This window comes from Colias croceus, chromosome 27, assembly GCF_905220415.1.
Source record: "Colias croceus chromosome 27, ilColCroc2.1".
Classification (NCBI taxonomy): Eukaryota; Metazoa; Arthropoda; class Insecta; order Lepidoptera; family Pieridae; genus Colias; species Colias croceus.
This window is the reverse complement of record NC_059563.1, coordinates 332027-344092: the sequence shown is the minus strand read 5'-3', so window position 1 is coordinate 344092 and position 12066 is coordinate 332027. Positions and strand designations below refer to the sequence as shown.

At 32.2% G+C, this 12066-nt stretch overlaps 1 protein-coding gene across 1 annotated transcript in view; it reads left to right on the top strand.

The window, feature by feature from the left end:
- LOC123703836 overlaps positions 1 to 12066 on the top strand; it is a 170331-nt gene that overhangs the window by 36748 nt on the left and 121517 nt on the right. The window contains exons 4-12 of the mRNA XM_045651999.1: positions 416 to 495; positions 1931 to 2021; positions 2359 to 2465; positions 5320 to 5844; positions 7322 to 7403; positions 7802 to 7887; positions 8461 to 8520; positions 9008 to 9108; positions 9420 to 9540. Coding sequence (XP_045507955.1) covers positions 416 to 495; positions 1931 to 2021; positions 2359 to 2465; positions 5320 to 5844; positions 7322 to 7403; positions 7802 to 7887; positions 8461 to 8520; positions 9008 to 9108; positions 9420 to 9540 — 1253 coding nt within the window. The remainder of the gene's footprint in view (positions 1 to 415; positions 496 to 1930; positions 2022 to 2358; positions 2466 to 5319; positions 5845 to 7321; positions 7404 to 7801; positions 7888 to 8460; positions 8521 to 9007; positions 9109 to 9419; positions 9541 to 12066) is intronic.

Here is a 12066-nt window from a genome sequence, read left to right as displayed (position 1 = left end):
GTCTGATTGTGTGTTTGTACAAGCTATACGCAAAAAATACTGCGCAAATGCTAATCCCATTCATTTTGAAACATAAGATGAGATTAGCCAATATTTTTGTCAATGCATTCGATAATGTTGTTTTAGTCTTATGGACCAGTATATTATGATGTAAATTAGGCGAAAGTGAATTCATGTCCTTAAGTTTAATGTAATTTATATAAAAAATACGTTTTATATTCACATATATGTACTACATAAATTTTAAATCTATTTTTTTTTTCATATTTATAAAAAAGTTAAAAGCTGGATCGCACAGGAATCTATTCTAGGTCCAATATAAATCCATACCTATATAAATGGTAAGTTTATCATAATTATATCAACAAATTAAATAACATTAATTGTAAATAACATTAATTGTTTAAAATTCCAGCAAATCCAACGACAGTGTTGACAGTACAGCAGAACAGTTCCAGACACAAAACACCTATCACAGCACCAGTACCTGTTAATGTGAGTATTTCAATATAGTATTATATAAATTGTTTAAGAAAGTAATCAATGTAAAGCGATCCAACTAAGGATGGGATCGCTAATGAATAATTTAATGCGTCAAATATCACTAGAAAAATACGATTTGGTTATGCGGGCTACTCACATACCTACAGCGGGGGCAATTTTGGAATTGCAACCTTAATTTGCTCCTTAATTGTAATGTGTATAGGAAAGCAGGGGCAATTAAGAGGACAGCTGAAATTGCACTGATGTATAACGCCGTGCCGTAACCGAGATTGTCCCTCCAGCAGGTAGGTGAGTAGCCGGCTGTAGAAATCCATTTTGCATGTCTATAACGGTTTTTATACTTTGCCTGAATCCTATACTATTTGATAGTTATGTCACGTCTAAAAATGTATGACTTATTTTTATCTGAATTAGAAATTGAGGTCATTATCACTGTTAATGTTGTTATTGTTTCATCATTACAATTAAACAGATTTGTAATAGAGACACTAAAAATCACAGCAACAAATCTTTTATTTACTTTACTTTGATATAAACATATACAAAATATCGTTTCAATTATTATATACGATAATAGCAAAACAACGGTATCTATACATATTTCAGTATTTATGAATTTGAATTTATTTTAGTTGTTCTTTTAAACCCTTTTACATTAATAAAATAACTTCCCTTCCACATTATAATATGAGGTAAAAATAATCACATAAATAACGTTATTCAAACACATTCGAACGCAATGCAATATGCCAACAGGTGGAAACAGATAATTATTAATACAGGTGTAATTCGTGAAGGTCGTATGACATCAAGTGGTGTGTAAATCTAAATTGTACCTACATTCGTAAACTTATTCGTAGTTCGATATCTGATTGGTCAATAGACCTTGGTGTGTTTGACAAATGCACTTTTAAGGTGCGCGTGCGACCTCAATATTATGTGATTCGTCATTATTTTCCAGTTTTGATTGATTGTTTGTTTTGGTGTGATGTAATGGGTGGATTTTGACCTTTTATGTCTTATAGCTTGCATAGTATTAACTGCTATTCATTAAATATAATAGAATAACTAGCCAGTGACTTTTTCTCTCATAGCAGTTACTTGCGTGATAGTTATTTCGAATACATTATTTCAATATTTGACACCTATTCACTTTTCTTTTTAGGCAGTTATGCAATGAGAGTTTAAAGGTTTTTATTTGTATTTTTAACCGACTTCAAAAAAAAGGAGGAGGTTATCAATTCGGCCGGTTTAAGTTTAGTAGGAATTTAGATAGTATATTTTTAAAGTCTTGTTAAAAGTCTTGTAAATGAGGTTTTATAGCAAGCCGATAGATAATTATCAGCATGATTAGATAAGATGTATTTTTACCATCTTTAGAAAATAGACATACATAAAATTACCCGCAAAATAATAAATATTACAGCCGGAGAAACAGCGCCAGTTGGAAGTGTCAAAAGTGCACACGGTGCGTCTGATGCTTGAGCAAGAACAGAAGTACATAAGGGATCTCAAAAGTGAGTGCTATTTCATACGCAATAAGGACTAAGGTCGTCTTTTGCAAAGTAGCAAATCGTGTACTGTAGACCGAATACTAAATATAACGTAGATTTGTGATAAGCATAATTTTTGTCATTTGAAAACCCGATTAGCGGTGCTTGAATTGTTAAAATATATATTTTTATGAAAAATAGTTAATCAAATATCTCCTAGAGAAAATACGTTAGTAAAACCTGCGTGATAAAAGTTTTTTCATTCATTATTTCTCCACCAAGGACGGATACATTTTGTAAAGTTATAAATAATGAGTAAAATATTTATAATACTAATTTATATACACTTCTTTACTTACAGATTCACTGCTAAAAGTGCCTGATGTGAGGAAACAAGCGCTACTAGAATCAGCCGAACAACGATGTTCAATATTACAACACGAGATAGACACGATCATGGCGGGACAGGTGAGCGAGACGCACATATCGCGAACGTAACCCGTGCGAGAGAGATGAAATTACAGGGCATAGCGCGCCGGTGGGAATAACTGCGTGCAAAAGTGTCTGAGTATTAAATTTTTTGAAATGAAACTTTTTTAGGCGCGTTGAGTGTGACTTTCAAGGTCGCGTCATGGCAATATCGTCACGTCATGGTATAAGGCGACGATTTTGTTATCTTTGAATCTTGCCAAAGAAGTTTCACTTCTGACACATGTGTTCGGCACACACGCTCTTTTTTGTAATTCTATCTCTTTCGATTTATTTTAAACACACAGCTAGACGCAATAGTGTATTACTATTTAGGAAGTAATACAATTATACTAAATGCAATTAATTAGTTCATCTCATTACACTCTGCAATTGTTTTATTTGCAGCTAAGTAATTTTATTATAATTTTTTATGTCACTGTGACGCTTGAAGCTTTAAAGTATACGATCTATATAATTTAAATGTTATAATAGAATTGTATTGTTTATATTTTTATAAATTGTTTTCAATTAAAAAAAAAAAAAAACAAAAAATGTGTTACTTCTTTGAGAGTAAAATTTCAAGGTCGCGTCATGGCAATACCGTCACCTCATGGAGTTAGGCGATGATTTTGGTATCTTGCCAAGGAAGTTTCACTTCTGACACGTGTGCTCAGCACACACGCTTTTTTTTAATGATAGCAATGTTTAAGTTTTATATGATTTTTAACCGACTTCAAAAAAAAGGAGGAGGTTATCAATTCGGCCGGTATATTTTTTATTTTTTTTTTTTTTTTATGTATGTACACCGATTACTCCGAGGTTTCTGAACCGATTTACGTGATTCTTTTTTTGTTCGATGCGGGATGGTGTCGAATTGGTCCCATAAAAATTTTATTCGGCTAGGCCCAGTAGTTTTTATTTTATGAGCATTTTTGTCTGTACTCGATGACTTAATTGGAATGTAGCAAGTAACTTTGATTCACTTCCCGGTAACCGATTGAGCTGAAATTTTGTATACGTATGTAAATTGGATAGCGATGAAACATTATCATGACATAGAGCTGATTTGATGATGGAATCGGAAGGTGGCCATAGGAACTCAGTAATATATTGACTCAACTTTATCGAGTTTGGGCTCGTTTGATTCGTGTTGAAAATTACACTAAAAAGTATTAAATAAAATTAACTGCGTTAAAAACAACCGACTTCAAAAACGGAAAAGTAAAAAATAAAAAAGATTTGATATTATTAATTACTACATATTATTTAGGTGTGCTATTTATTAAATAGGTTTGAAGTCGGTGCCAAACACTAAGCACTTAGTATTAAGCCCGTGCACCGACATCAAACCTATTTAATAAATAGCACATCTAAATAATATGTAGTAATAAAAATAAAAAACACTAAGCACTTAGTATTAAGCCCGTGCACCGACATCAAACCTATTTAATAAATAGCACATCTAAATAATATGTAGTAATTAATAATATCAAATCTTTTTTATTTTTTACTTTTCCGTTTTTGAAGTCGGTTGTTTTTAACGCAGTTAATTTTATGTATACTTTAAGCTTCAAGTGTAGAGGCGAAAGTTTTAACTTGTGATAACATTGATAACACGGGAACGGGGTCAATAACCTCGCGTCTGTTTACATGTCTGCTTCTATGCATGCTTGTTTATTATTTGTGTATGTCCGTCTGTTTTATAGGAGTTTTTGTTTGCGATTATCTTTTGCTAATTTCTAGGTAACTACAAGTATCTCTGCATTCGAATTTAATTTATTTATTGTTTTTAATTTTAAGAAACACTCTATTGTTTGTTTCCCAAAGACAAATAAATAAAAATAAAATTTAGTTAATTTTGGATAAATTTATTAAAATTTAATAGAATCTAGTATACCTACATTGTGTTATTTTTCACACTAATTGTAATAGGGTACCTATTGATTCATAATGAAGAAGAAAAACAATACGATTATAATAATATAGTTTATTAAATTGTAAGTTAAGCTTAGAGATAGTAGGAATACGCATCAGTGGATATATCTAGTAAATTATACAAATAACGTTAGTAAATTATTATTAGTTAATTATTATTAAGTTAGTAAATTATTTAATTTTAATGATGACGTCTAGTTAAAATCGGTTTAAAATCTTTGATTGTATAAAATTAAAATACTTAGAAAGTGCCTATTTTAAATATGATGTGTGTTTTTATGACCAATAATTGTGATCGTTTAAATTAAAAACAATAATATTGTATAAATCACATGTTAGAGTAATTTGGTTTTTAATTATATACAAATAAGGAATAAAATGCTTAGAATCAGACATATTATTACTTTATATTATTATTGTACTCTCGCCTCGTAACATTCATTTTGGTGTTGGTCGTAATATCACAGTTTTATATTGTTTTGTCTGCTTTTCCGTGAGGATTTTAAGTGTTTTTAAATGTTTTACATACATAATAATTATTTTTTATACGATAAAAACTTAGGTCTCAAACTATTTTTAAATATGTATTTAGAGATCTAAAGAACACGTAGGAGATACTTAACATAAATTCACACAGACAAACACTCAATATACATTGTTATTACACTCAATTAAATGTTTAAAAAAAGTTTATGCATGCATTATCAATAATAATTAAAAAAATACCATACTACAAGTGGCTTTGTTCGCGTACTCAAAGATAATTCCTATGGGAATGAATTGTTATCACTGCTTTTAGATACAAAAATCACAACATTTAATCGCTCGTGAAAAAGAAACAAACTTTTGCATGCAATATCCATAACAAATATAAATAAATTAATTCTCTATACTTATAAAAACACGTTCAAATTAGCCGGAGCCGCCGTCCACCCCTCGGCTCGGCCGCTCCAAGGACACGCACGACAAGCCGGCCCCGCCCACCGGCTTCCTCAGCGGCCTTCCGCGATCCCTCTCTAACCTCACCGGACAGAGCTTACGGAATCTGCGACAAGCGAGACAGACTAGATTACAGCAAGAAAACCAACCGACACAGCCCTTGAGACTACATAACACACATAGCATGAATAACACGCATAATACGCATAATAATACAGTGCCAATCGTGCCAACAACGTGTCTCGATAACTCACCCCCACCGCTACCGCCAAGATCGATAGAACGAAGAAATCCGTTGTCCCCACCAATAACAACAACGGCGAATAGCAAACACTTGCAACAACAACAACAACAATCGCCGTACAACAGAAGAGCGCAATATAGAGAGGAGATAAGGCGTTCGTCGCATTCCCTTGATGGGGAATTGGATGGACCGCAACCGAACTCGATAGCTCTGCAGATGAGCTACCCGCTGGTGAATCTGCCGCCGCCGCCCTTGCAGGTAATTTAGGGTGTGGTTAATTGAGTTTATTACAAAAAAAAAAAAAAAAAAAAAAATAGCCTCGAACTTTGATATATAATAAACAACTACACTGGCAATCACAATTAAAATGTGTTCGGATCTAAACAATAAATCTCTCAAATATTGATTTATAATAAACTATTCGGTTGAAAATCACGTTAAAAACTTTTCCGAAGCATAACTCTGCCTTCGCGTAAGTAAGACAGAGTTTTCTTCGATACAATATAATTTGAACGTTCGCCACGAAATAAAGTGCTAATTTTAATGTATATGGTAAGACATTTTACAAGTGTGTGGGTCTAGTTGTTTATAGTATATCGATAGCTTCCAAACTTTTTATTAATGTCAACTTTAACAAGATAGTTTTAAAAAACTACTCTGATAAATCATATAATATGTATGTTTGGTTTAGCGTATCTGGTTTTATTTTGGAAGGTACGAAAGAGTAATACAGTAGTGATATTTTTCAATTTCAATTTAAAATAGTTGTATAAACTCAATTGACCACAATCACTCATGTAACATAGTTTTGGTGTTGGTTGTATTATCATTTCGCTCAGCTTAGCTTCTTATAGACTTCACGCTTTTTATCAAGTTTGTTTTTAATGTTCAAATACGGATAATGCGTTTGAACAATGATTTAAACAATGATTGAATTAAAATGAAGACCCCAAAGTTAGAGTTTATTATAATAAATAACTTAAAAACTAGAAATAATTTATAAAATTAATCACAAAAAAAAATTCATAAGTCTCTATGTGATTCTACATATTGGTAGTTTTGTTTTTGAATTCATAGAAGCCTTTATCTTATTTAAAAACAGTATTGGTTATTATTATAAGGGAAATATTGGTGAAATATTTTTGAATGTGCATGGAAATATATTATTATTCCATTTCAAGTTGTTTTACGAGTGTGAGTTTCCTTTAAGGATGATATATTTCTGCTTCATAAAACTGTGTGTCTTCTTAATCTCTAATTATTTGTTATCTGTCTGTGACTAATCTTTCATGTTTCCTTTTAAACTCTATGTATACTTTATTATATACCTAATTCTCTAAATTATGAAGGTGTAACTTTTATAGTACGTTATATTAGTTTTATGCTAATCGGAATGGACCTAATGATCAATGATTGCTACACTAATTAAATTAAATTTTAAAATAATATTTTTTTTTTTAATTTAACGTATGATATAAATGAATATACTTACATAAAGCTATGTAAATATTTCCATGACACATATTCATCTAGGAGTTAGAACCATCTATAAAATTCTATAGCGCTAAAGAAAATCCCTATTACTTGCTAAAATATGGCCAATCATTATTAAATTCAATGTTCTGTCCTCTTCACTCTTAAATGGTTTGCGCTAAGCGGGAATGTGACAAAAGTCATCACTATTAATAATAAATTGTAAAGTTATTTATAAGAGTCTTCATATTGTAAATTTCAGACAGATAACAGAAATAGTGTGCCGGTTATGCACGTCAGAAGTCAATCGTCGCCTGAGCATTTGGACCACGAGTTGCCTAGGTGTAAGTATATCATTTAATCTTTTAACCAATTTGTAAAAAGGAAGATGTTGTGTGTAATAGTGTTATGGAGTCAAGTAAATGTTTCTTGCTTTCTAATGTAATAAAAAAGTTAAAAATTGTATAATTTTCATGGAAATAGATTCAGTTGCTTGTTAGTTGCCATCATTCTTATCATGAAAAGGGCGATCTTCAAATTTATTCTTATTTGTTACTGCCTGATAAATAACTTTCTCCCTTATAAATATAAATTTAAAGTAATAGAAAACCAAATCGATCACCAGACGGAATTTGAACCTTCTAATAAAGCAGAAGCATACAAAAAACATTTGTTATAAAACTAATCAAAATTTTTCGCCCTTTCAAATATGCTTATTATAAAACTATTATTTGTATAACAGCTCGAGGCGGTGCGGAAAAAGAGGCGTGGTCTCGCGGCACGTCACCGCCGGGCACTCCGCCACCGCCCTACCCGCACTCCACACAGGTATACATATAAAAAAATAAAATAAATAAATATTCCAGGACAATTTTCACACACGGCACGATCTGATCCCATGCTAAGCTTTCGCTTGTGTTATGGAAACCAGATGGCTGATAAACATACATATATAATTTTAAATAATTACTTATATAGATAACACCCAGACACAGAGCAAACATCTATGTTTATCACACAAATATTTGCCCCGAGTGGGAATCGAACCCACGACCTATATTATGTTTATTTCATCACTTCATTGATATACTATAAACAATTAGACTGTAAAAAGCATCCAATCAATCCAAGCACCGTTGTATAGATAAAATTTGCCGAAATTAACACCTTATTTCGTGATAGTAATGTTTAAAGTCTATTGTATAAACTCATTAGAAAACTCTGCCAATTATTCGAGTGGGCAGAGTTTTGCTTCATACATTTTTTGTATGTGACTGCTTATTTTATATGAATGAATTGCTAAAACATTTTTTAAAATTTAAATGTACAAATATCCGCATATCAATATAACATTTCATTTCTATAGAAAAATATATTCTCATAGCATTTCCATGATTTCAGCCATGTTCAGATCCACAGAGAGCGATAATATCGATGGAGGAGGACGATTCACCGGCGTCGGTAAGTGTATAATATTTTATTATGTGTAACTGTATATTTATTTATATTTTTATTTTTACTTTTTGAAGTGAAACTTCTTTATCGGGGTTGGAAAAAAATTTTGTGTAACATTTTTTCGTTACGCGTAACATTTCTCCATTACGCGCCATCTTTTTCTTATCCCTACCACGCGTGATTCGACGTATTTCTGTAAAGTTGCATACAGTAAATTATTTTTTGAAAAATAAGGTCATAAAGAAGTTTCACATCTTTCGGGTGTACACTAGTACACGCACACATTTTTTATATTATTAACGTCAAAAGAATATTATTTTTATTGTAAAAAGAACATCTTGATCTGTGAAGGCATGAATTTTGGAAGTGAAGAATTAAGTTTTTTCTCAGTATACTTTTTCCGCTCTTTGCTGTATCAAATTATCTCTGGTAAAATAAAATAAATATATTATATTCCCTCTACAATAATATTCACTTTATTTTACATTTGCAGGACAGTTCAACATACTCCGGCCTGTTTTCGAACCTGCGCACGGTGCGCGACTCGAAAGCTAGAATGGCGGTCCTTATCAATTGGCTGTTGGGCGAGAGACGGTAATTTATGTATTTATTTACATTAAATAATACTACATATAACTACATATAATTATGTAGTATACAGGATGGAAATTTTTCAATGCGCTCTGGAGGGAAAGTACTTGAAATACTGGAGATAGCAAATTTTCCTAACCGGGAATCGGACTAGTGAAAAATTCAAAATTAAATACTTGCTTTGTCATTCACATTGAAAAATATTTACTTTTACAATATTATCTGGGAATGGAATATTTTCTTTTTATTATTAATGACATGTAAATACTGCGATGAATTAATTTGCAATATAAATATTATAATATGTGTGACAGGTGCGCGTGCGCAGCCCTAGTGCTAGTGCTGACGGACGCGTATCGGTCCGCGGCCGGAGCCCCCGCAGCCCTAAGACGATGGGCGTACGAGATACACTCGGTGTTTCTGATGCCCAATGCGGTATGTTACATGTCTATCTTAATATATATAAATCTCGTGTCACATTGTTTGTCCTCAATGCACACCATGTGCATTGTGCAGTTCGATCCAACTTGAGAGATAGGATAGTTTAAATTTCAAATCGTTTTAGAGAAAGCGGGCGAAGCCGCGGGCGATAAGCTAGTTGTCTAGATAGCGAAAGCTTAGTATGGGACTATGGGATCAGATCGTGCCGCGTGTAAAAATTATCCCGAAAATATTTATATTAATTTATTTATAGTTGCAAGAAAGAAAAAAAGTCACGAGTGTCAGAAGTGAAACCTCTTTGGCAAGATTCGAGCTGCTCTACCGGAAAGCTAATTTAGAAATAAATAATCGAATATTGCATTTACAAAAAAATCTTCTACTATACATAGTCACTTGAGATGTTAAATTCCAAAGGTTGATTTTACTTTACTTTTATGAGTGTACCAAAATCGTCGCCTTACCATTGAGATAATATTAATATGGAGCAGACACCACGAACAAAATCTGTGCGCCAAGCGCGGCGGCGCGGCGCGCGCGAATGACGGCTAGACAGTCATAGATTATGCGATGTCACTGACTCACCGCTATAGAGGCGACACTTTGTTTCATTCTGTCTATTTTATTGGGTGCCACTCCTTACATGCACGTTGACTTGAAATTTTCTTTGTACTTACTTAATATTTATTTTAGGTATAAACTGACTTTACTACGCGGGGCTAACAATATCTGGCATATAATATAGGATGATGTAAATAGTGACGTCATATGGAATAATTTAATTTTTTCGTGTTTTAGGTTCAGTCAGGGCTATGGGAAGTTTTATTCCTTACAAATTGAGCCTTTTTTAGAAAAAAAAAAATAATTTTTCCCTTTCTTCACGGCCCAGACATGGAAACCTTGAATAGAAAAAATATTAATTACTTATCTCTGAACTAGCGGTCCGCCCCGGCTTCGCCCGTGGCACAATATTTCGCAATAAAAAGTAGCCTATGTTCTTTCTCAGGGTCTTAAGATTGTCTGTGCCAAAGGAGAATGCCCATGAAAGTATGGACCACAGTACAGTGTTGCGTCAATGCCAGAGTGGTTTTGGAGGGTTCTTCGATATTCCAAAGATTTTTACCAATTGATTTTTGTGTGATAAAAACAGGGGTTTTCAAGATATTGAGAAAAATGGGAAATAACCTCAAAACTTAAATAACCCCTATTTAGTTAGGTTTATGTGTGATTTAGGTAACATTTTATCGTCCAAAGGTTATTTTTCGATTTACATATTTAATCTATGCGTAGAGCTTATGCTTTCAGACAAAGTCTATCTGTTCATCGGCTAGTGTAGGTAGGCACCAGAAATCTTCCGGGACGGATTTCAAGAAAACCTAAATATATACTTAAAAAATGCCAATTGAGTTTTTATTCGGTTTACATGTTGTTGTTGTTGTTGTTTGAATCATTTTTTCACTACATATTCGAAGAAAGAAACAAATAAGAAATAACTGGTTACCTACCAAGCTATGTCATAATAATATTTTTTTTTTATATATATACATATTTATATTATTTTACTTCACTATCTTTGTTAAAACAACCTATAGTGTATAAACAATACCCTATAGAGTGATTTTATGTTAATTGATTTTTTTTGTAATTCAATGAAAACAATAATCGATATTAATACATTTAGCTATTTACCATAGTAAATGTAATAAGTTACCGCTTGGTTACCGTGGTAACCGGTAATGGACACTAAATGTTATAATAACGGATCTAAACAATTACATGTCTTATTAGATTTTACAAAACATTCCCTGTTCAAAATATATTTTCCGATGGTAAGAAGGCCTCTAAATTGCCGAGATTTTTTTTAATAGTATTGTTGTCTTGATGCATGAGAAAAACCAGTACCAAAAATGGGCATTCTCCTTTCATCAAAATCGGTCCAGTAGTTTATGAGCCAATTACAAGCAAACAAACAAACAAAGTTTTCCTATTTATAATATTAGTGCAGATAAATAAATAATAATTCAATTATACGTTCAAGTCAGTAGCTTATACAATATCAATTAAAAACTTGATTAAAATCAATTAACAAAAAAAAATTGGTGATTGAGTAATTGATTTTCATATTTCATGATTTCACCTTTTTTCAATTATCAACCAGTCTATGCTTTTCTAAATATGTAAAATTATTATTTTATACTATAAAAATATACGCCAGCAAATATTACTAACAACACTTATTTCATGCCCAATGTCATATCTTAAATTTTTAATCTATGACAAAATGTCGCCCGCCAAAAATTTTGCTCTAACTAAGTTTTAAAAATTATTATCTAGTTACTTACTGATGAAAAGTTATTCCTTTGCACTTTTCCGTATTCTTTGTATTATTTGTGCAATATCGTAACACACACGTAGGCATATTTGATGCGTTTCACTTTAAAACAAATAAAAAATGAGCGTGACGTTCGCGCCAAAGAGCGAGCAAGCGACTGAGTGCAGTTACGCCACATGACGTATGTTGAG